The 26,657-nt window shown below is 41.7% G+C and overlaps 1 protein-coding gene across 2 annotated transcripts in view; it reads right to left on the minus strand.

The window, feature by feature from the left end:
* The window catches only part of LOC122809761 (histo-blood group ABO system transferase-like), a 1,808,094-nt gene that overhangs the window by 1,739,311 nt on the left and 42,126 nt on the right, over positions 1–26,657 (minus strand). For both annotated transcript variants that reach the window (XM_044081487.1, XM_044081486.1), the window contains exon 2: positions 9,329–9,404. In XM_044081487.1, the coding sequence (XP_043937422.1) occupies positions 9,329–9,399 (71 nt within the window). In that variant the 5' untranslated portion in view covers positions 9,400–9,404. The remainder of the gene's footprint in view (positions 1–9,328; positions 9,405–26,657) is intronic.

Raw genomic sequence — 26,657 nt, forward strand, 5'->3', positions numbered from 1 at the left:
GTTAAACTTCCTACTACTTCTTTTCCTTCCTTTTCCCTTTGTTTCTGCCCAGGGCAGCGCCGCGCAAACAAGTGCAAACACACGCGCAGGGGCGCACATGCACACACACGCTGTGTGCCTGTTTGCAAGAAATTTCAAATATATCCACGGCGTACGCCTTTGGTTTCTTGTTTTCAGCCAGAACAACTATAGACACGCCTCTTGCAATCCTGAGCAACTCAGGGCAAACACAAGCCACTGTGCTCCAATAAGCTTAGTCTTTCAGACATACCCCCTCATGATGTCACCTATCTTCTACTCTACTACTCCCCTACTCCTACATTTACACTCTAGGGACATGGCTCACATGCAGGGGAAAATTGGGATTCACTATCCTTAACCTCATTTGCATAGGATTGCCTACTAATGCTTGGTTACATCTCTCACACTGAGCTTCCCCCCTAAGCAACCACTACTCAGTGACCATGTTGTTTTCAGCTTACCATTCACCTGCATGGCAGAACAAGCTTTTTAGTGAAAATACCCATTTCTGGCTATTTTTCAATTTTTTTTCATTTTATTTAAAGCGCCGCATGTTTGCGTGGCACTGCGCTATGCTTAAACATTGGCGATCGGGGAAAAAATGGATTTTAAGGATTTACATTTGCAAATGCCATTGGCCTTATATTTGGCCATTGGTATGCTTCCTCAACTAGATGCTTCCTTTATTTGGAGCTGTCATAGCTCCATTTAGCTATTTGCAGAATGGTACTCCATTACCCGCGGTGGTGGTGCTGCGGTAGCATTGTCACCTCACAGTAAGACGCTGTCCTGTTCGATTCTCAGCTAGAGCGTCTTCTGCGTGGGGACATGCATGAATGGGTGTACCTTCATTGAAGGTTGTGCATCAGGCCTGGCAAGCCGGTACGTAAAAATCAACTGCCAATCATTAGCGGACGGGAGTTCCGCTGTGGCGACCCCAAACTGGGAAAAGCCGAAAGACACAAACTCAGTTACCAACTGAGTACATTTCTGCAAATAACACTACTCTTACAAGGACAGGTTAGTGTTTCCTGGATCACAAATTTACCTCATTTGCATAGCTTTCAGCAACAAATGAGGTAATTTGCATACCATAACACTGTCCATGCAAGAGTAGCTTTAGAAGCTCTCATGCACGCCCCTGCTGGCTATTGCTGGATCGCTCGGCAGACATATTGGCTGTCTGCAGTCTTACACTACTCAGACTCTGTGCAAGCCTTTGTAAATCTGGCCCATATTTTAAATGAACAAAATACAGGTAATAACCACAAGAATTTGCATACATAATACCAAAGCATCTCTACTAGAAGTGTTGAACTGCTTACATTTAAAAGTAAACTTAACAGCTTTATAATTATTAACTACATATAGATTATCAGTGAAAGTGGTCACCATTAAAAGAAAAAATATGTTATATAGTTTTAACATAAATATCTAATATCCCTTTGCTCCCTCATGGTGTAATGCTCCCAATTTGAATAGCAATACCACCCAAACATACTTACCAATCAAAAAGTAGGTATCAAATACCACTCTACTATTAAAGAATAGAATAAATGGAAGGTCTTTAAATAAAAGAAAATACTAAAAACTTAGTGTTTACTTATTAGATTTAAACTAGAAAATAATATATAATTACTTGATTTTATTTTAACCTAGAATGGATAACAAATAGTAAAATATTCAAATTGTTAGTTTTGTTTTAGTAAGAAAATAAGAGCCAAGTGTTTCGCTAAAACAGACAGATCATCATCTTCTATAAACCAAAAATCTAAAACATTTTATAAAACTAGAAACATTTCTTACAACACTAAAATAATATTAATATGTCAAGGAATCAGAAGAATAAATTGTTAATCTGGGATATTGCATACCACTTCAGAAACATTTAAGATAGCATAGAATGCTGCTTAACAAATATAATGTAAATATTAACAAATATAATGTAAATATTACCACTATAGGTATGTTCACAAAACAATGTTACAGACTAAAGAAACAATTTCCATTGTTTAAGTCATTTTAAGCATTCATTACTATTATGTCAGTATTGTACAGCCACTAATTAAGAATATTAATGCAGATGGAATCGGATAAAATCTGACTATAGGAAGTGCAATATTGTGACATTAATGCAGATGGAATCAGATAAAATCTGACTATAGGAAGTGTAATATTGTGACATATTAAGTGAACAGCTTGTACGGACAACTGATATTACTAAGCATTTTAACTTTAGAAAGCAATTTTATCTGTAGTCAAATATTAACAAGAGGACTGAGATGCAATATGTAATAAGTCTGCATGCATACTTGTAAATGTATGTGCATTTGTGTGTACGCATGTATGGTCAAATATGCTTCTATATGTAGGTGTTTGTAAACGAGTATGTAAGAATCCTTTTAAATGCATGTATATCTGACTGTATGCTTGAGCATGTGTGAGAGTCTTTGACATATATATATATATATATATATATATATATATATATATATATATATATATATATATATACACACACACACACACACACACACACACGTGTGTGTGTATATCAATGAATGATAGATATGCAAGCATGCTAACTACCCATTTCACTAAACATTGTCACATGCTCCATATTATATTTGTCATACAACTGTAATTTTCACATCAAGAAATATTTAAAATTGTTAATGCCATATTATACACTCTAAACTATAAATATGATGATAATACTGATATAGGAGCATAGTAAATATATTGCTTCTAAATTAAGCATTGAACCTTAGGAGTTTGTACATTTCAGAATTATATCAATAGTTTTGGAATCTCACCACTACCACCCATACACTCTTATAAAAATATTAGCTTTTCACAAAAGCCAAGTTTTGACGACATGACATTCATTAATATTTGCAGTATAAACTCTAATGTATGAGACACTGCATAAAGTACATTAGCTGTCATTACACAAGAGAAATTGGAATCTTACATAAACCTTTGCACTGCTATCTCACCGATTCAAACATGAATTTAAGAAATACACTCCTTTCATTTTTACAATGAATGTCAAAGGTCTGTGCTGTAGAAGAAGCAAGCCTCTACACAATATAGAAAGTGTCTAAACAAAAATAGCTCACAAAACAAAGTACATTCCATTCTATCAAGCCAACTTTACAAAGCCAGTTTTCTATAGATAAAGTAAAAAAACAGAGTACACAAACCTAGATACTGGCAACATTTCAATTAATATCTAGTTAATAAGAAATGAACAGTCATTCAGTGAAAAACTCTTCTTAGCAAAGTGAAACAGAATAACTGAACTGTGGTGAAGGTGAATTTTATCTTTGTAAGGCATCAGAGCAGGCATGTGTAGACATCAGTGATGTAAAGAATTCTCTCAACTTGGAGTGCAGGAGGACTTTCCCAAACCTACAAAAAACGTTGCAGTGTATTTTGCAACCTCTGGAGTATCAATGTTATGTCAGCCCAAACATACAATCATAATGAACCTATTTTTTATGCATTTCGTAACACTGACATTTCCAGTGGTATAAATGTGTTTGCACTATGAATTTAAACTTCATCAAAAAGGCTCAAAATCCAATACTGCAGCCTACCTCAAACAAATACCAAAAAAAAAAATCACTACACCTCATGCCATGTTAGAGAATCCCATAAAGCAGTGCCCATACAGTTGTTTCTAATCTCAAAACTGTACTTACTGTTCCCTAGAAGACAGCCTCATTCACAACTCTCCTGCTATACAAAATACAATATTTTTCAAAATCACAGAATGTGCACCGTGAAGCTAAACAAGCTTATAAATATTTTATTTTTACATTCAAACAGTTTATATTTAAATGAGAAGAGAGCCTTTAAATGAAAGGGCATTCTGCAACCTTCGTCCTTTTCACCCGAATATGAACATACGGGTTTCTTTTTTCAGAAAGGGCATGTACATATCTAGTGAAGCCTTTAATATCACACAGCATATTGAGGTATCACTGTGGGAAACCAAATTCCAAAGTTTGAATCCTAAAATGGAACGGTCAGCAGAAATTGCAACAGAAGTGCACAAGCTCACAAAAAGAAAACAGAAAAGTACCAGTAGTACATATAAACAAATCTCTCAACCTCAGAGAGAGAGGACTAAGAACAGACACTCAAGTCAAAGTGAATGTCAACTTTGTCATTTAGGATTAGGACTACACAAGTGCAGCCTAAACGAAATTCCGAGTATCAACTCACCAGAGAGTACATAGGAAGCAAAGATAACAGTAGTATAACATTTCAATTTTAAAAAAATGCAAGCCCCACAGAAGGATAAATAAACCAATAACAGCAAAAAAAAAAAGCACACAAGCCCCCCCCCAGACAGTCATATGAAGAATACTTTACATAGCAGCATGATAGAGTAGGATTGCACATGTAAAGATTGTCGAAGAAAGAAGCACAGGGGCACAAAACAAGAACAATTGCAATAAATTACAACTGGAATCCCAAAATATGAATCAAACAGGCACTACAATTCAACATTACATGTAGCTTGCATCGCACACAAAATCCAAACAGCTGTTACTATTACTCGACAATTCATCAACAAGCAGATATCGGTCTACCAAGCAAGTGCATCACAAGCTACAGACTAAGAACACAGGGAAGACCTATATACAGATGAGATCTGATCACCCCACATTCATACTCAAAAGATATTTTCACATTAAGCCAACCCAGTTAATCCACATATATACCACAGAAGCACAGAAGTCAAATTACAAGAATAAAAATACCCCATTTAAAATGCACCAACCTCTAAACAGAAGTAAGCCAAAGGCAGCTAATATGAACTCAGTCTATATTCCCAGACACCACAGGATTAGACAAATCTAACTATGGCTAAATCATAACATTACTATCTATTATAATAAAAAAAAGTTACTTATTTGTAAAGAAAGGAAACCTAATTTATAAAAGCAGCAATGCAATACATTAATAAGACTTGGTAACTATATTTTATTAGACTAAAGTTTATAACAAACAATGTAATAATTAAGAATTAAGGTGTAAGAAAATAAACTAAAGCGTAATTACCTTACAAAGATGTGGGTCCTCATTTCCTTTCAATTAGAATAAAGAGTAAAAAGATGTATAAACCACATTAATATTTGGGAAAGTTAGTTATTTATCTTTTAGTTTCCTTTCATTAAAATTTCCAATTGTTTAGTTAAGCTTGCCTCTTCAGAGAACTGATACTCTGATCTATTTCCTCAGTTTGATCCAGTATTTTGTTTGATTTTAGGAAGGACATAGCAGAATCCATGTCTTCGAAGTATTTGATTTCATCTGAAAGGAACACAGTCTAGCTGGAAGAAGTAAATCAACTTTAATCTGTCTTTTCTTTAGTTCTTTTATTAGGAAAAAGCTTTTCCTTTTAGGCATCACGGCTGAGGAATAGTCGTTATCAAACCTAATTATATTGCTTTCAACCTTAATAGGAGAGCTGGACCAAGCAGTTTTAAGAATAAATTATTTTCATCTCAGGACAAGGAATTAAATAACAGATCACTGTGGATGATTAGTTTTCGATGAAGCAGCAACCAATGACCTGTGTGCTCTTTAAATTTCAAATGACATGACTTCAGTTAAATACAAAGCCTTAGGTAGCCAAGTTGCAAGAAAGTTCGCCTATTTTTTCAGGGAGACCAAAAATGCAGATACGGTTTCTTCTAGATCTGTTTTCTACATCAATTTTATTCAAAAGTAAAGTATGCTGTCTTAATAAGAATTCAATATTGTGTTCATTTTCAGATATCCAACCTTTCATGTCATTTAATGTATCTTCAATTCCGGATAACTGGGATCTCTGTTTTTAAAAGTCTCATTTCTTGTGTATTTGTTCTGAAAATGTTTCTTTGTAGTCCAATTTGTTGAACGTCTTGTCGATTTTCAATGAAAGATTGTGTGTATTGATAAGAACAGACTGAAGTTTTTTTAGAAAAATCCTGTGAGTTAACTTTTGAATTACTCATTTTAGATTCATAGGTGAAAACCTTCAGATAAATATTTCAGATTCATAGGTGAAAACCTTCAGATAAATATTTCACAGGAAATACATAAAAAAAATCTAGATATGTAATCTTAAATAAAAGATTCCTTCCAAAAAAATATTTAGGATATCTATTTTTATATTTCATGTTGCTAGCCTGCAAACATCCTGGACATGCCTCCAACATCTATTAAAAGTTGAAAGTTTTTTCCCTTAAAAACAAGACCACCATAGTCTTCCATGCAGGCAGAGCATAAACTGTTTGCTACATTTGTAGCAAGCAGTTTGCTACAGTTTAGAAGAAAAATGATATACATTTTTTTTAAATGGGCAGGAGGGTGGTCAGGGGATAGGGCATAGAAACGAGACCCAAATACCTGTGGCAGGAGGGAGATGGGACATGTCATGCTTCTGAACACCTGGTTGGTGTGCCACTAGGAAGAATGTTTTTTTTTACTCTTCACTCAAAGAGCTACTGAAGGGGTGGAGTGCTAGTCTGTGGTACAGGTGCAGGATATCTGTTGCAGCCAGCTATGTTTCTGTAAAGGATGGTAACTTGCCCAAATACTGGGAGACCAGAGAGACACTAGCCCTAAATAGGTCCTAGTTATGTTGTTGGCACCAACTACAAAACCCTTTCCATTTGCTTTTATATGGATTTTCTAGTAGCAGGCATTCTTCCCTCCATTAGTACCTGGTACATGTCGTAATTCTGTACCTAACCAATTAGAACACATCGCATTTTATAGTCAAACCCCCTTCTAGTTTCATCACCTGTTACTGCACATTGTTTCTGCTGTTCTTACTTTTACAGCTAACAGGGTATGAAGGGGAGAGTTAGTATAACTGCCAATATTGTAGAGGACTATTTTGCAAATATGAAATCACCACATCATACCCTATTTCTATTTCAACTTTACAAACTATATGCAATCTTAGAAGCACCAGTAAGGGAAGCAGGTGATGTTTCTCTCATGTCAAAGACATGATGCAAGCATGGATCTGATTACAGATGCATTCACTGAACCTATGTCAAATCAGTCTGCCAAAGAAGGAAGTGGTCCATGCCACTGGCTGTCCTGATCTATCTGTTGGTGATGCATCACAGTAGTGTCTGTGGGCTAGGACAGCAGCCTTTATGTACCTCACCTATCCTTACGCTAATGTTCTTCCTGTTAGACCAATACCTGTGTGTTGTCCACCCTTCACTATCACTATTTTCCTGACTATCTCTGCTCATCTTGACTCGCCACATCCTAGTGCAACTACTTCCATTTGTGTCCCTGTGCTCTTCTCTGTTTGCCCTTGCAAACAGACACCTTTTCTTCCATTGCTTTCCTATCACCCTTCCCCATCAATTCACTCTACATAAAGAGAGTCACCCTATCCTCACAGCATCCTTTCTCCCTCACAGCATGCACCTCCCTATACAATATCCTTCTGTGTCCCTCTGCTTGCTGTCTTCCGACACTTTCCTCCCCTCTTATGCATCTGGCACCTATCAAGCACTCACAGAATTATCTCCATATATACTGGTATACACCCTATCAGATATGTAGCATCTGACCTAGCAACTTAAGAAAGCAAGCTGCTATAAAGACAACATCTCTCCTTGGATAGGTGTGTCTAGAGCATTACCGGTCACAGTTCAGACAGGTAATTAGTCTACATGTTGCCAGGAAGTGCCACTGAGTTGTGCATATTTTGTGCAGGCATGCATCAGATCTTTATGGATCCCGGTCTGTATTTATAAATGTAGTGCTGTTAAACAAGGAATGAGTCACAAAAATGATCTTGGGGATGCCTTCCAAATAAGTACCCTGGATATTACTGGAAAGGGTGGAAATTCATACAGGAATAGTCCTGTCAAAAGGAAAAGCATCTGTCTTCCAGGCCTTCTTGCTTGAAGTCCTAAAACAGAATCTTGCCAATGAACTTGAGGAACTTCCCACAGACAGAGCAAATCTCAAAAGGCTCCCTGCTCTAGTTTCCATTTGTGAGCGTCTGCCCTGGTACTGCCCAGCTTGTCTGACACACAAGCAGCACAGCAAACGCCAGAGCAAAACTTTGTGGCAGACAAGCTGAGGTTGTGCCATCAGAAAAACATAGTAGAGAAAGGTATACCCTTGTAGGGACTACTGGTTTTGTACAACAGGATAAGACACAGGCACAGACTGTCAAAGGTCATACCTCAAACTGTAGATGTAAAAAATCTGGACAAAGCCATTTGAACAACAAGTACAGCTACACAGCTAATTAACATAATATTTCTTTACATAACAATAATTCATCTCACATCTAGTAAGATGTGGGATACTAGCAGTCAGAAACACAAATATAAAAAAACAGGATAACTAAATGTCACAAAAATGATGATCTAGTAACTTAAAGAGGCAAACTGCTATAAAGCTAAAACATTTCCTTAAATGCCACACCATTTCCATGAACCCACATTTACACAGATGCCAAGCTACAGCTAATGTACCTCACATACAAAGAAAATCATCTTTTTTTGCACACACCCAATAAACACGCATCTTTACAAAGAGAAAGTCTCCCATTTTCCTTAAGCAGGGCAAACATCTTGTATTAAGAATATTACTAGCAAACAGTCAAATTTCAGAAATCACCTATTCTACATATTCTGCATATGCTTTCACATTACTCTTACAGCCTATTTGTGAAAATGTGTGCACCTTTCTATTTTGTGAATTAAATATGGCACAAGACTTTGATTATACTGCTAGAAACACAGATGGTTATGCAAGAAGCAAACTTCCTCCATGTACCAAACATTTCATTGCTACTAAGAAACAAAACAAATCACACACAAATAGTTTCTGCCTGAGCAAACCGAGAAGGAAGTTCACATATCTACATTTTGGATTCCACACTGCTGTGCAATACATTAAGTACTTGAATAGAAGCCAGCAAATCTAAAGTCAAGCCAAACATAACAATGATCAGTTACATTTACTACCAGGGAGTCTACAGTGGCCCGTTTACTCTCCAATATTGATTCTAAAGCGGGGAGGAGTACAGCTTTGAAATTGTGGTGTTGAAACTATAAATGGGACAGGGGTTATTACCTCATTGCTAGTAATTACCCATACCTAGTCTAGGGTAATCTTCTAACACTCTTAATGGATGGTAAAGTATCGTTGCCAATACTTTAAATGGTGTGACTTCTAACAATATCCTTGACCAAACAAAACATTATGTAAATTGATAAAGTGTCAAAAACTAAACTGTATAAATAAAAATACACAAACTTACCAGAAAGATACCATTAATACAAGTAGAAAGATGATAATGGAGAACCCACAATACTTCAGAAAATGCTTCATCTTCACTAAAAGAGAAGTTTGTACGAATAATATTGTCAGCAAATGAAAAATTCAACTAAGTTTCTCAATTTATATCCTTTATAAGTTACATGTGCATACCTGTTTACCATGTTGTACATGCTCCATGATGGACAATTTCTAACATTACTATAGAGAAGTCAGTACCTCTTAGCAACACAGTTTGGTGTCCATATTAATTCACAGACACCCACTTTACTACCACCGGTTTCAAATATGCATGCTTGGCCACCTAGTCATTTCAGTGCTATGCACTTTCACAGCTAGTAAAATAATGGGGTTCAGGGGGTAGACAGACTTCTTATTCCTGCATTTACTCATGGTAGAACCCTTTCCAGCCATCACATATTAATCCCTGTCTAAGCAGATATTGCTATCCAGATAGTTATATCCTTCGTAATTAAGGGGTGCCGTTGAACTTCACAAGTTATACAGGATATAAAGATATTTAGAAAGAATTTCATTGACAATATCCAGGTTACTCAGTTTTTGCTACTGGCAGCCACAGTCCAAAGAGTGTTACTTCTCTTGCTTCAGATATTACTAGTGGACTTTGACATCTTGTCACCTTGCTAGTTTTCTGTGACCATTATGTGATGCATGTTACATGGTCATAAGGGGTATACTAGGCTAATGACCACTAGGGCCTTTTTAAGTCTAGCCATGCATCCCAAATCTCTGACAAGTTCGGGTACCCAGGGGCTTGGGAGAGTAAACATTTATAAGCAGAGGTCAAGGAGATGAACCATTTACAGACTGCATGTGCCCATTAGAGACATAGGTGCCAAAACAGGGATGAACTTTCTGTTCCCCATCCAACTGTCCAAGTTACAGTTCCAGAAAAGGGGTAGTCTCTCGGATAAAAGTTCACCACTGTCAGATTCAAACCATCAACCTAACTAGTTACAACATGCACAGTACAGAGAATAAACTGGAAGCACCACAAATGAAAAATAAGTTATGTCTTACCATAACATTCCATTTGTATTGTTGATCCTCGTTCAGTCATTACGCATGGGTATTGGTTCCGAGCTCGGAACAGAGCCGGCCATTTTCCAAGCTTGCGTCATCTTCAAACTCTCGAGCTAAACTCTTACCCATAATCCCCCTCTCCCTATTACCTCAGATAGGGTTTGCAAGTCAAAGAAGGTAGAGGCTACCTCTAGTCAAATAACCTAAGAGAACCGGATGGCGAGATCCACTAGAAACCACAGGGGGGGAAGGAGGGAGGGTCGTAATGACTGAACAAAGATCAACAAAACAGATGGAATGTTATGGTAAGACATAACTTCTTTATCTGATATTGTTAATCCTCGTTCATTCCTTACACATGGGACAGAGTCCTCATCTACCTCTATTCCTGGGGGGCTCTCATGGAAGGACATTCCTGAGCACCATAGAACTAAAAGATGCTCTCCCCCTGGAGGCCAAATCCAGTTTGTAATGATTGATGAAGGTATGAGGCGTAGCCCAAGTTGCAGCTGCACAGACATGTAAAGAAGCTCTGGCATGGAAGGCAGCAGAAGTTGCCGCCGACCTTGTTGAATGAGCTTTCATGGTAGTAGGCAACGAGACATTACGTTGTGTATAAAGGTCACAGTCCTTCAACCATCTAGCTAATGTGACCTTAGCAACAGCAGATCCTAATCTAAGTCCAGAAAAGGCCAAAAATAACTGGTCAGATTTACGAAAGGGTTTAGTCCTGTTTAAGTAAAAATGGATTTGCCTGTGTATATCTAGGGTATGTAGGCAATACTCTCCTCTATTTGAATGATTGGGAAAGAAAACTGGCAATTCAATCGCTTGATTAATGGACATTTCTGAGATCACTTTGGGCAGAAATGACAGATTAGTTCTTAGAGACACTCTTATCTCTATGAAAAATCAAGTATGGACTCTTGATACATAAAGCTTGAAGTTCAGAAATAAATCCGGCTGAAGTAATAGCGACCAAAAACAAGGTTTTCCATGACAAATACTTGAGGTCGCAAGAAGATGCTGGTTCGAAAGGTGACATTGTCAGAGCTTGTAGAACTAATAAATGTCATGGTTGAATAGGTTCTCTAAAAGGTGGCTTCAGAGGATTCACACCTTTTATGAAGGTCTTGCACAATTTATGGGACATGAGAGGAATCTTGGACACCCTCATGAAAATTAGGAATTGCAGCCAAATTAACTCTAATGGTAGAGGCGATAAACCCGATTGAAACAGGTCAGCCAGATAGTCTAGAATTATTGACACTGGTGCTGAAAAGGGGTCTACTTATTTATCTTTCAGCCAGCAGGTAAATCTTTTCCACTTGCTCAGATAGTAATTCTAGTGGAAGACTTATGAGAATATCACGTACTGGTAGGGAAAGATCATTCTGCCCGGCAATCAAGGGAATTGGAGTAGCCAAGCCGTGAGCTTCAGGCTGTTCAGGTAGGGATGAATTGGGTTCTGTGGGTGTGAGATCAACTCCGGGGTTGGATGGAGAATCCATGGTCGATCTAGTAGGAGAGGCCAAAGGAAGGGGAACCAAATCTGTCGAGGCCAATATGGTGCTATGAGGATCACCTTACTCTTCAACCGATGGGCTTTCTTCAGAAACTGGGGAGTGAAGGGAAAGGGTGGGAATGCATGAAGACCCGAGGGCCAATCATGGACTAGAGCGTCCCTGGGTGACTGTCCCAGAGGGGGAATCAGGGCGAAGTAGTTGCTGCATTTGTAGTTGGTCGGGGATGCAAAGAGGTCGCAGCAAGGATGGCCCCAGCGGTGGAAGATCTCCGCCGCTATCAAGGGATTCAGGGACCACTTGTGAGGTTGAAGAATGCACCTGAGTCGGTCTGCTATCATGTTGGAACTCCTGGGAATGTGCATTGCTAGAAGAAAAAGGTTGGTAGCCATCGCCCATTGCCATATCCTCATGGCCTCTCGACAAAGGGGATAAGATTTGGTTCTACCTTGCTTGTTGATGTACCAGACCACCGCCATGTTGTCTGATTGAATTGCAATTGTCCCAAACGGCAGCAGGGGATGGAATGCTTGCAACGCCAGGAGCACCACCCTCAGCTCTAGAACATTTATATGCAGATGGGCCTCCAGTTCGGACCAAGTGCCTTGGACTGTGTCCCTGACATATCCCCCCCACCCCATCAGGGAGGTGTCCGTGGTGACTGTAGCTTTGGGTTGCCGGGGGGAGAAGGGGTGAGACCATTGTTAGAGATCGTCACCCACCAATTTAAATCCTGTTTGCACCTGTGGGTTACTCAAATCATCGCTGAAAGAGGATGCTGAAAGGGATACCACTGGGTGAGCAGTAGCCTCATGTGAAACCTGGCCAGGGGAACAATGTTGATGGAGGCTGCCATGGAACCCAACAGCTGTAGAACTGAGTGAGCTGTGGATTTTTCCTTTGAAAGGATTGGAATTAGTTGTTGCTTTATCCTTAGAATTCTGTGCTCTGGAATAGCAGCTCTGCAGTTTTTTGTGTCCAAGATAACCCCTATTAATTATGTCGACTGAAATGGGGTGAGATTGGACTTCTGCCAGTTTAAGGTTATGCCTAGCCTTTGAGCAGTGAGGAGAGAGTATGCCAAGGCTTTTTTCAGTAGATGTTTGGTGGAAATGAGTCTGTCATCTAGGCATGGAAAAGTACAGTTTTGTACCTACCATAAATGTAGATGTTCGAGGGCTATTACAGCTGCAGTAGTTACATATGGGTTTTCAGCTGGCAGGCGGTCCCTCGGTCGGCCGAATTCCAAAGTCTTGGTCCGGCGTCGGTTGCTGTCGCGTACTCTTCTGACGTCAGGAAGGCTAGAGTATAAAAGACACAGCCGACGCCATCTTCTTCAGTCTTTCTTGCCCCAGATGTCAGGTGCCCCCAAAAGGAAGGCAATACATAAATTAGTGTGATACACAAATGTAAGCAAATAAAACATAGTAGGATAACCCAGTCAGCAGGTATGAATAGGTATTCAAACCCCAAGGTCTTACCAAGAGGGAAGGAGGGTGGGAACCTGTACTGCAGCTGTAATAGCCCTCGAACATCTACATTTATGGTAGGTACAAAACTGTACTATGTTCATCGTGCATTACAGCTGCAGTAGTTACATATGGGTAGAATCCCAAAGCTATGTATAGGGTGGTAGGTACTATACGGAACTGGGTTGAGCTAGAATGCCCTGCAAAACTGCAGTGGCAAAGCCTGCTCTAGTTCTGGAGTATAAAGGCAGATGGTAATGCTTTGTGAAAGTATGTACAGAACTCCAAGTGGCTGCCTCCAGGATCTCCTTAGTAGGCACTCCTCTAAGGAAGGCTGTAGAGGTGGCTGTGGCCCTAGTGGAGTGGGATCTGATACCAGTAGGTACGAGCTTTCCATGATGAGAATAACAAAAGCGTATGCAGTGACCAATCCACTTGGAAATGGTCTGTTTAGTTACAGGTTTCCCTTGACCCCCACAGCATAGGAAACTAGGAGTTGATCTGATTTTCTGAATGACTTGGTTCTGTCCAAGTAGTAACGTAGCTGCCTATGGATATCTAAAGAATGAAGCAGCCTTCCCTTGTTTTGAGGATTAGAGTAGAAGGTAGGAAGGTGGATGGCCTGGTTTAGGGCTACCCTAGATACTACTTTAGGCATAAAGGAGGTGTTAGTACGCAGGGAAACCCTGTCCTGATGGAATATTAGGAATGGCTGCACCGCCATGAGGGCCTGTAACTCAGAGACTCTACGAGCTGAAGTGATGGCCAGTAGAAAAGCTGTTTTCCAAGACAAATATTGTAATTCTGCTGAAGCAGCTGGTTCAAAAGGAGGCAATGTCAATTTTTCCAGTACATAGTTAAGGTCCCAAGTACTGGTTGGTTGTTTGGAGGCCTTATGTTCTTAGCCCCTCTGAGGAACTGTTGCAGTAGAGGGTGTGAGAATAAAGGAGGATCCATGTTGAATTCTGCAGATATTGCTGAGGCATGTATCTTGATTGAGGAAAAGGAAAGTCCCTTGTTCAAAAGTTCAGTTAGGTACTGTAACATCTGAGGCAGGTTTAATTTTCTAGGATCCTGTCCTCTTTCTTCATTCCAACAGCAAAACCGCTTCCATTTTACGGAGTAAGCTTTTCTTGTAGATGGTCTACTAGCCTCAAAATGACATCCTGCACTTCTTTGGAGAGTAGTGCCTGATGTGAAGTTAAGGGATTTTCCATGCAGCTAGACTGAGAGTTTTCAGCTGACTGTGAAGAGTTTTGAAATTGTTCTGCGTCAGCAGTAGAGGTGTTAGAGGCAGGGGCCACGGAGGAGTGTGTGTTAGGTTCCTCAATTGTGGATACCAATGTTGTCTCGGCCAATCTGGAGCAATCAGTATCATCCTTGGCTTGTCTGTTCTTGTTTTCAGAAGCACCTTGGGCAGCAGAGGTAGTGGTGGGAATGCATAAACTGACCAAGTTGTCCATGTGAATGAAAGGCGCCCACTTTCCAAGCCTTTGGGTGGAAGGTCCTTGAGCAGAACTTTTTAATTGATGATTTTTGTGGGAGGCAAAAAGGTCCATGTCTGGCCTTCCCCATGCTTGAACAATCTCTGTGAATACGTCTGGATGTAGCCTCCATTCGTGAGGGTCTGTCATATGCCTGCTCAGAGTGTCTGCCAGTGTGTTTTCCATTCCTGGTAGGTACTGAGCCTGGAGTTCTATTTGTCTTTCCAGAGCTAGATTCCAAAGAGTCATCGTTAATCTGCACAAGGGGTATGAATGAGTCCCTCCTTGTTTGCTTATGTACCACATTACTGTGGTGTTGTCTGTTCTTATGAGCAGCTGTCCTGGATGCAGGAAATCTCTGAAAGCTGAAAATGCCTTTATTACTGCCAGCATTTCTTTTCGGTTGATGTGAAGGTGCTTTTCTGTTTTGTGCCATCTGCCCTGAATGCACCTGTCCTTCATGTGCGCCCCCCAGGCGTAATCTGAGGCGTCTGTCATTATGACTTGTGTAGCTTGAGGCTTGCAGAATGGGAGGCCTTTGTTTACTTTGCATGCTTGAGCCCACCATATGAATTCCTTTTGTAGGCAGGGAATTATTGGAATCTCCACTTCTAAGCTGTGACTGTGTTGAGACCATAGATTTTTTAGGTACCATTGAAGCTTCCTCATGTGCAGCTTTGCACATGGGATTAGAAGAATGCAAGATGCCATGAATCCCAGAGCCTGCAGGATTTTCCTTGCAGTAAGCCTGGTACTTTTTGCAAGCATTTTGAAGTAGTGAGATAGTTGCCCTTGTTTGTCTGTTGTTAGGTAAGCCATCTGAGTGTTTGTGTCCAAGTTGGCACCCAGGAAGGTAATTTTCTGAGAGGGTGTTAGTTTTGATTTCTCCTTGTTGATGGTGTATCCCAGAGAAAGCAGTAAACGTGTCACATATGCTAGATGTTTGAGAAGTGAGTTTGCTGTCCGCTTGGATCAGGCAGTCATCCAGATAAGGGTAAATTTGTATCCCTTGAAGTCTGCAGTATGCAATCACTGATGCCAGGCACTTGGTGAATACTCTGGGCAGTAGATAAGCCAAAGGGCAATGCAGAGAATTGATAGTGTTTTGAACCTGCAAGAAATCTGAGGTATCTTCTGCAACTTTGTCTGATTGGGACATGCAGGTATGCCTCCTTGAGGTCCAATGTTACCAGCCAAAACCCCTTGCCCAGCATGGGAAGGAGTTGCTGTAGTGTGAGCATCTTGAATTTTGGCACTAGAAGAAATGTGTTGAGAATGGATAAGTCCAGAATGGGTCTCCAGTCGCTTCCTTTCTTGGCACCAGAAAAAGCCTTGAATAAAACCTTGTGCTTGTTGGTGCGTAGGTACCTTTGTATAGCCCCCATGTTTAGGAGCTTTGCAATTTGTAGTTGTGCCTCTACCCTTTGATTTTGTGGTAGGTTTGGCATGCCTCTCATTTTTGGAAGAGTGTGAAAATGAAATTTGTAGCCTCTGTTTATTATGTCCAGAATCCATTTGTCTGTTGTGACAATATGCCAATTGTTTGCAAAAAGTGCCAGTTTCCCTCCTAAAGGTGCTGCCAGTTGAATTCTGCTTGGCATGGAAATGAGGGAGTCATTGAGTTTGCTTTCTGTACTGCTGTGCACTGTCGTCACCACTTCTTGGCGTAGGTGATTGCCATTGTCTGCCTCTGTAGGATCCTTGGGTTTGTCCTCTGCCCTTCCGTCTGTATCTGCCCCTTTGGGCTTTGTCAGTCGTTGGAAAGGACCAGTTTTTTGATGGCCAATTCCTGATGAACCTTGGTGGCTGAACCTGTAAGAAAGCTTTGACAGTTTGCATAGATTTTGCCTTTTCTTCCATTTTACGTAAAATATCCTCAGCATTACCACCAAAAAGAACATCCTTATGTAATGGTGCATCTAGAATTTTTGCTTTCACTTGATCTGGAAGATTTTGTTCCCTTAGCCATGCATGTCTGCGAATGACTGCTCCAGTGGCGGCTGATCTGCTGGAGGCCTCTAGTGCATCATAACCACATTGTAAGGTGTGCTTGCCCACTTGCTCAGCACTATGCATCATATCCTGCAACTCTTTTAAATCTGGTTGTTCAGGTTGTGACATTTGTTTTTAATTGAGATAACAGAAATTGCTGATATCTAATCATATGAAACTGACAGTTTAAGGCCCTCATGGCAAGGGTGGCCGAGGTGTAAACTTTCTTTCCCACCTTTCTAGAGATCTAGATTCCCTTTCCGAAGGCAGTGGGTTCTTGGCGTGGAAGCCTTAATTCCTTTAGGGCCTTGAGAAATAGTTTCAGGATCTGCATTATGGCCTTTATAGAGGAACTGATGAGAATTAGGAACTCTGTAATACCTATCCGGCTTAACTGGTGCAGGAGGCAGAGAATCAGGATTTAAACAGGCCTCCGGTATACATCATCTAAAACCTCCAAAACAGGAGGAATAGCCAGAGGCCTATGCTGAGGAAACCGGAGAAATCCCCTGAGCCTTTTCTTGGAGTCGGAAAATCTTGGCCTTCCCAATGGAAGTGCTCTCTCAAGGAGTGTAAAGTTTCCAAAGGAAAAATCCTCAGGGGATACAGAAGGAATGGACTGCTCTGCATCCGAATCCTCAAAGGGAGAATAAGACTGTTCTTCAGCATCAGAATGTTCTGATAAAATGGAATCTTGGTCAGAAGGAGGAGAATCTCCTCTACTCTGGGTCTCTTGTCAGGAGGGGCCTGTGAGCCTCTAATAAGAGTGATCAGGTCTTCAGCCATTTTAAGCATGTGCTTAGGCGTGGGCCCAGGTCTTGGGCCTTGTGAGGCAGGCCTAGAAAGTTGCTTGGCTGATTTTGCTTTGTAAAGGCCTTGATGGAGAAGGAAGATGAAGGGCTTAAATACACCATGAGTGGATGTAGATCTATCCACATTGGTGGGTTCGACATGAGCCGGTGCTGGTAGTAGTCTGGGAAAGGGCGAAGAACCAGCGGTCTCAGGCACAGAAGACCCCGAGGAGTGTCGGTAGTCAGGGACTGCAAAGGCGTCTCACTGAGAACCGCCCACGTGGAGCTTGTTTCGCGTGGTGTCGGTGGAGACCGCAGTTCTCGACTGACGGTCCTTTTCTTTGCTTTTCTGGACATAGCGGTAGTCGGAGTATCCGGACATTTTATAGTTAAACGCTTTTCCAAAATAATGTTGGGCGACTCGACGCTTGACAGTGCGCTTATTGAAAGTAGCACAAAACGGCAGCCCGGGACGCCGTCCTCTGGGGCCAAACAAGGTATGCAAAGGGAATGGAAATCCTTATGCGGTATTTGCTTCCCACAAGAAATACAATTATTAACTTTTTCTGACATCGGTCTGAGGCAAGAAAAGGTTCCCCAACGAGGTACTTAGCTTTAATGAAGACTTCGGTTCCGAAATTTTTTCGTAATTCAGGAGCTGGCCGACCGCACTTGCGAACTGCTTCTGGGCACCGCGGCAAAAAGACTGAAGAAGATGGCGTCGGCTGTGTCTTTTATACTCTAGCCTTCCTGACGTCAGAAGAGTACGCGACAGCAACCGACGCCGGACCAAGACTTTGGAATTCGGCCGACCGAGGGACCGCCTGCCGGCTGAAAACCCATATGTAACTACTGCAGCTGTAATGCACGATGAACATCACCTGGAATCCTTGAAGTCGCAAGTGAGCTGTGACAACTGCCATGCACTTTGTGAACACTCTGGGGGCTCTAGAGTGTCCGAACGGCAGTACTCTGAACTGGTAGTGACTGGCTCCCACATGGAAGTGCAGAAATCTTCTTGATGGCCTGTCCTACTTTATGTGGTAGTACGCATCTTGAAGATCTAGAGAGAACATCCAATCGTCTTTTTCCAAAAGCGGGAGGATAGACTGTATTGTGACCATCCAGAATTTTTGTACTCTCACAAACTTGTTCAATACACCAAGATCCAAAATTTGTCTCCCATCCCCGGTTTTCTTTGGCACCAAAAATAGTCTGGAGTAGAATCCGGATCCTATCTGGTCTGGGACTATTTGGATGACTCTTTCTTAGCAGCTTTTCTGTCTCTAGTGCTGCTTCTTCCCTTTGACTGGGTGGAACGTCGGGAAGACTTTGAAGGGACGGGACAAAGATCGAAGGGGATATGATAACCTCTGGTTATAATCCTTTGTACCCATGAATCAGTGGTGATGGTTAGCCAGGCAGAAGGGTACAAGGAGAAACGTCCCCAAACCACCTCCAGAGGAAGGTTGGGCCGCTCTTCAGGAGCGCTGGTAGGATTGACCAGGGAAAGAATCCCTGGAACCCTGGTTATGTGGACCCCCTCTGCCCCAAAAGGGGCATCTTCCCTGTGAGTTTCCTCCTCTGCTCTGGGGGGAGAACTCAGCCTGTGTGTCACAGAAAGGACCCTGAGATTTCTTGAACCATATCTTCCCACTCTTTTGGTTTCGGGAAAAAGCACGCTGAGGGGGAAGAATAACTGACACCTATGGCAGAAAGGGTCTTACCGTCCTGTTCACATCTGCCCAGTGTGCTTTTAACTTTGGGCCAAAACAATGAAGAGGCCTCAATGGGGGCATTAAGAAAAGAAGACTTAAAGGGTTCCGCGAAGTTGCACAAGCGCATCCAGGCATGTCGTCTCCAGACTGCCGCTGAACCCGCTGCTCTAGCTGCTCCTTCTAATGCGCGAGATATCAGTCACATAGAGGAGTTAGATATAGACTCAATGGTGGCCAGCTGAGAGGCCACTTTGTCACGGACCTCAGACACAGCACCAGCCAAGGTTTCAGAGAGCTCAGAAACCAGATCCCTTTGAAGCCTGGAAAAATGTGCCATATAAAATTCAGGGACCTGATAGCAAAGGTCGCTGAAGCAAAGGTGTGCTTCCCAATCCTGTCCAGGGCCTGGGAATCTCTGTCAAGTGGATGGACAGTCTGGCTTTCTTCTGCCAGATCTTTTTGTTGCGGCCGCCACCACCAAAGCATCAAAGCATCAACAGGAAGACCTTTGGACCAATAGGGATCCGAAGCAGGAGGGGACAAGATCTTATCTGGCCTCAGGGGAATAGCTTTGATGGTATCAGGAGCCTTCCAAGCACGCTGCACGATGAGCTGGACAAGTTCATCAGCAGGTGGAGTAACCCAGGAGGTAGGGGGCCAGGCACGAAAAGCCTGCAAGCCTGCAGGAACATATATTCCTCAGAGGTTGGATTAGAGGGCTGTCAGTCACCTCTCTGTTTCAGGATTTTGAGGATATCACCAAAAGATACCTCAGAGGGTGACCGAGGGGATCCATCCCCCTCATTGAAATCTGTGTCTTTGGTGAGGGACTCCTCTGTGGAGTCCATGTGCTTCCTCTTACACAAACTTTTCTGGTGGACCTCCTCAGTGGGAGAAGCTGGAGAAGACAACGGAAAAAAGGATTCCTGAGGGAATATGTCCTGCAGCCCTTGCACCCAATGTCCACTAGATGCGACTTGTGAGACCAGTGAACCAGAGGAGGGCAGAGGTATAGACAGTCTGATATTGCCAGCAGCAGTGAAAGCCTTCTCCATCAGTTGGAAGGCTGGTCCACCTGAAGAGGAGTGTATGCCTAGGACAGGAGTCACCCCCCCCCCCAAGTGGCTCAGCCTGCAGACCCAGAGTCCCTGGATGGCTGTGGATCAGCAAGTTATGTGTGTGTCACAGCTGACATCCTGGATCATAGCAAAACTTTCCTGCCATTAAGGCAACTGCGGTTCCTTAGTGAGATCCATAAAGGGAACCGCAGAAGGGGAAGACTGTGCTATATCCATGGACTTCAAAGGCAATGAAGGAGGAGAATAAGAGGGGGTCTTTGGAGATGGGTGATCACCTCCTGAGGGGTGGGATACCTCTGGCCAAGAGTACCTGGTCCACAAGATGCAACACAATGTTCGGAAAGGCTTCTAGTGGACCTCACGGAGACTGAGGCAGAAACAGGCCTGTCCACAGAAGAGGCAGACTCTGTGCCCATCTCGTCTGACAGAGGACAACAGTGCTGAGAGAGACTGGAGTACTGTTGTCTGCACCGAAGTCGTCATCGGTGCTGAGGTCATTGTTTGCACCAACACAGGGATCGGTGCCAAAGTTGTTGTCTGTGCTGAAGCTGGAACTGACAAAACTGGAGTCAACAATAAAGGCATCGGTTCCGAGGAATATCTCAGAGCCGACACGGTGAAGGTCCGCACAGACACAGGGATCAGTGTCGAAGTGGTTGTCGGTGCTGAAGCTGGAACCGAGAAACCTAGAGTCAACAATAAAGACAATCGGTTCCGAGGAAGATCTCAGAGCCAACGTGGTCAAGGTCTGCGCTGACTGAATGGTCTGTGCTGATACAGTGGTAATGGTCTGAACCAAGGAGCCCCTCGGTGTCTATATAGACGGAGCTGAAAACACTAATGGAGCCGAAGGTCTAGGCACCGAAAGCACTGGGACTGACAGAGCTCCGGAGCTGAAAATTTAGCTTTTTTAGGTTTTGGTTGGTGGGAGTCCCCAGCTGGGGATGAAGGCAAAGATTTAGCCGTAGTAGGAACATCCATTTTCTTATGGGATCTAGCAGGGGTTGAGCCCTCCGACCCAGAAATAGCCTCTGAAAAGGGAGATTGTAAGTCCCTTCAGTATCAGCTTGTTTTTCCTTTCCAACAATGTTCTATTAGAAAAGTTCTCACAGGTAGTACAGGGTGGATCAACAGACAAATGGAAAGCTCCCAAACAATAAACACACAAAGAGTGTGCATCAGAAGTAGGCAGTGTGTGTCCACAATGAGAACACCGCTTAAACCCTGGACTACCTTTTATCTGCCATGACAGCAAATTAATTAATATAAAAATACCAACAATGGTACAATAGAGTACCTGAAGCTATGAGAAAGAAAAAGGAAAAATAGATTACCAACGATGGTAGAGAGAGAATACCTTGCGGTAAAAGTAGTAAAGAAAAGGCAGAAAAACCTGAAGAAAATAGGAACACTAGATGTGATAGGGTAAGACAAAATATGAACTTTTCTGACAGAAAAGTAATCTATAAAGCAATTAAACAATTGACTGTACTTAGCTCAAGAGAAGTAGCTTGACATGACTGAATGCAACGTGGCAAATGAAATCTGAGGTAACAGGGAGAGGGGAATTATGGGTAAGAGTTTAGCTCAAGAGTGAAGCTGACATGAGCTTGGAAAATGGCCAGCTTGGTTCCGAGCTCGGAACCGATATCCATGCGTAAGGAATGAATGAGGATTAACAATATCAGATGGTAAGTTATCCTCACTTTTTTCTTGATGGACATACTTCTTTGTTCCGTACACCTTAAATCAGAAACAATGTCAAATTTTACAGTACCTCAGACATAACAGTTCCATTATTAAAAACTCACTTGAAAATAAGATAAGCCAAAAAGGATGAAAATGCCTGAAACACAAAAGGTTTCATAAAAATGAATCTTTTTCTGCACCCCTCAAACTTGTATATAGCACCTATGGCTGACCAAGTTCACAGACAGCAAACTAGGGGCTATAATTGACTCTGGCTGACACAGACATCCTCCAAAAGGGTCTCACCGAGACAGATACCTGGTGTCAAAACCATGGCCTCAAGCTAAATGCCAAAAAGTGCATAGTCATCCCCTTTGGAAAAAACAAAGTACTCATAAACTACCACATAGGTGGTAGTCCCCTAAATACGGAAGACGTAATAAGGGATCTGGGGACCCAAGTAGATAGTAATCTCACCTTTGATAATCACATTGCCAAAGTGGTTAGAAAATCCTTCTACGTGGCCCACCTAATCACAAAAGGGTTCACATCCAGATCAAGAGAGGACATTTGTGCCCCTCTACTCACTCATCAGACCCATTATTGAGTAAAACGTTCTATTTGGGATGTACCTTACAAGACACCTGCAACAGCTGGAAAGACCACAGAAGTACCTCACCAAGAGGATCATTGGCCTCAAACAGATGCATATGCAGCTAAACTGAAGAAACTCCAGTTGTACTCTGTTGCATACTGCCTACTCAGAGATGATCTCTGCCTGACATACAAGGCCATGTCCAACCCAGAATTGATGGACATGCTCCACCTAAAGAAAATCTTATCCCCTCGAGCCACATGCTCTAGGGATCTAAACCTCACCACAACAATAAATACGACATGCTGGAGGGATAGATTCTTCTCCAAGAGACTTCCTATGTTTTGGAACAAGATCCTAATCTACATTAGGCAGAGCTCCTCGCTAACGCTTTTCAAAAGAGACCTTGATGAGTGGATGGGAAACAAAGTTTACCTCTGGGATCACTTCAGTGGCTCTGCTGGACAGAGGCACAGGGAACTAATGTAAGGGAGCGGCGAAAGCCAACACATTCTGGCTAGGCTTACAAATGCCTTCGGGCAGATAGCCTAGTACCAACCTATCCACAGTCACACCAACTTGGAGAGAGAAATCTCAGAACAAGTGAATCCCATCACAATTTAAACAAACAGCATTCAGCATCATGCCCTTCATCTTTTTTTTTTTTCCTTTGTGCTACTGACACTTGAGTGACTGCATGGAACCATTTCATCTAGTGAGATAAATCCTATTCCAAGACAATTTTACGACCATCATACTATGACATCAGCTAAAGAGCTGTGGTGTAGCTGTGAGAAATGAGCTTCAGGAAAGTTCACTTTAACTACGTTTACCTGGGTACAGTACTGGTCTAAGGATCTTTTCAGGCTACCCTTGAGGTGACAGCCCAGAGAAAATGGCATTATCAATAGGTACACAACAAATAACAATAAACTACAGCAAAGTTGAAACAATGCACTGACAGGCACCATACAAGCAGATGCTGTGGTACAACAGTACATAGTTCACACATTATTATAACTTTGTCCACTGTTCAATTACAATATTTTTGCAATTCCCAGTGAAAAGATATTTTGGTAGAGAGGTGTAGGAAGGGGACATGAACAGTAGGAGTGTGAATTAATGTGGGCAGTTTGTAGGACAAGTTGGATGGGGGAAGGAGATCTAACATAGCAGTAAGAGTCTCTGATAATCCACCAAGCAAGAATGAGCAAAACAAGTAAGACAGCCAAGTAAAAGCTGTCTCAATGATTAGAAGGCATTTCACTTCAGAGCGGATACAACTCTTAGTTGAAAGGTTGGGAGAGTGGCCTAATGATTAAGGTATTTGCCTTACAAACATAAGGTGCAGGGTTTGAGTCTCACAAGGGATAATTGGCTAAGCTTAAAATGGCTCAGAAGGACAGTTAGCTTAGTACTAATCTATGAACCTATGAAAAGGGTTACAATGTGCATATCATGTTCGATATGACCTATGCTTTGAAAGCTGCTAAAATGGTAGCCATTTTCCAATTGTATTTTTTCCATCTGAGAATAGAAAGGGAGTGATGCCGTGGGCTTAGAAGAAGAATCTGTTGATTTAGCCTTTAACTTAATAGAATAACTGAAGTGTGGGTCAAGCCAGATTCCAAAGTAATGGAAACAACCAGTTCAGTGTGAATAGTCTACTAAAATGGAGACCGGCAGCTTTGGTGCATACCACAATAAGGCTATTTTTTTCTATGTCCACGGAAAGTTTATCTTACATAATACAAATTAATGATTTACTCTATGGTGTTTTTTGCTAGCCTGCATTATACAGAAGATAGTACACATTTTATGTGAAAATCTGAAATATTTTTTGGTGTGGTACTGAAATATGGCTGTGTGTTGCTGCCAATGTTGTCTCACTTACAGTAGCCATTACATGAAACAGATGTCAGAGATTAATCATGCCAAGTAAAAAAGACTAATGCAACCTGCAGCATATTGGTTGCTTATAAAACAAAATAAAATAAACAAACACAGTCTACGATCATAGTCGGTAGCAAAAATCAACTAGAGGAGCTGGAATTTTCCACATAAGAATGGTAATGCCCACCCAAGAGGACAGGTATTGAAGAGGCAGTGGAAGAAGGCGAAAAACTCTCTCTTGTTCTTTGCAGGGGGAAAAGTCCTCTGCCCCCCCAGAGTGAGTGAGTGTGGCAAGCCCCCCCCCCCAACATATACCCCGAACTTTTATACCAACTCAAAGATTGCACTTACTGAAAAAGAAGGGAAGAAATTTCTCTAAAAACGGAATTACTGCCATTGCACAATTAGAAATCACTTAAAAGGAACACCTGAAAAAAAAACTGCCATGTTTTGAGAGTCTGCAGCTGATGTGCCATTGACTAGTCTGCACAGAGTTTTATAAATGTTGTTCCTACTGATGTGCTACACATTCTCTGAAAGAAGGTTGCAGGTGTTGAGATTTTTTATAAGGAGAGAGGTTTTGCAAGTTCAGTTCCTGGCCAAGTTACTCCTCCCATCTCCCTCCTTCAGCGAGTAGTCTCACACAACACACAGTTTAGGCTAATCTATCCATTAGAATGTGCACAGTAAAAATATTCAACTTTAATTGCATTCTGGCTGCTCTTATCTTTACATAATTATTCTGTTATAACATAACCTGAACTTGCGGTATTTAATAAAAAGTTTTATAACAGTTCAGTTTCTTAATGACCTCCCAAGCCTCTGATGTGACCCAGTACTTTGTTACTTTTGCTTTATGTAGATTGTTGCTGAGAGAATGAGGGACATGCTGCAAGCATACACCTAAGACAGACTCCTGGGCAAAACTTCCAGATCAGATACTTGTATTGAAAGAGTACCATCAGCTGTAACAGTGCTACCATACATCAAACAGGGCACTCAAGACATTGTACTGACAAACACTGGGAAATGTATGTTATTTTATTTATTTATTTACAGTTTGTTTACCAGGATAGTCCATTGGGCTGAGTGGAGCCCGTTTTCAATGGAGTCCTGGGGAGAAAAGCTCCTTAATATTATTTTACAATATAATCCAGTCAATACAATAAAATCTTTAACAATTTAGTAATACAGAATGCAGGTGAAGAAACGTAGTGTTACAGTATAAAAACTTAAAAAGAAAAGCTCAGAAAACCTTAGTGAGTATTTACAATTTTGTTGGTTCATGGAATGGAAATGTAACAGAAGAGGCAAAGAGGCTTCACATAAGTATCCAGAGAGAGTTAAGGTAGGGTAAGTGGGACAGGAGGGGTTTAGTATAGAATTAAAGAGGGAATAGTAAGAGGAAGTAGGGTAAGTAAAAAGTAAGGTGGAGGAGAGAGGGTGGACTAAGAGGACTGTAGCATAGGGTGAAGTGTAAGAAGGGGTGTGAGAAAACTGTGTCTAAGACCGAGGAAGATTTATGTGGGGTAAGAGCAGGAACCTTCCCAGAGGGAGGTGAGATGGGAGTGAAGCAAGGTCTTAAAGGTAGAGTGGTTATGGGTGGTAGGGAGGTGGCAGGGAGTTCCAAAGGCATGCTGGAAAATAGGATAATAGAAGTTTGCCTGGTGGACAGACAGGCTTAGACATTTCAATCAGGTTCTGATTATTGGATCATAGAATTCGATTAGGTAAATGCATTTTGAAAGAGGAGGCAAGGGAGGGGCAGAGAGAAGGCCTAACGATAGGTTTGGGACCATGGGCGAGTTGAATGTAGGTAAGATAATGCGGCAGCTTTAGCCAATTTAGTTTGTGAAGGGTGTTGCAGTGGTGGGTGGGGATTTGTAGCCTGTAGCAAATTTGTAAATTTTGTTGCAACAGGAAGAGAGTTTTGTCTTGAGAGAAGACTGTAGGTTGATAAAAAGTGGTGCACCATACAAGAGGGAGGGTATGAGATATGTGATTGAGAGAACAAACTTAGTAGAGGGAGTGAGGA

This window comes from Protopterus annectens, chromosome 8.part0 (assembly GCF_019279795.1).
Source record: "Protopterus annectens isolate FY-2018-M chromosome 8.part0, PAN1.0, whole genome shotgun sequence".
In the NCBI taxonomy this organism is placed as follows: Eukaryota; Metazoa; Chordata; order Ceratodontiformes; family Protopteridae; genus Protopterus; species Protopterus annectens.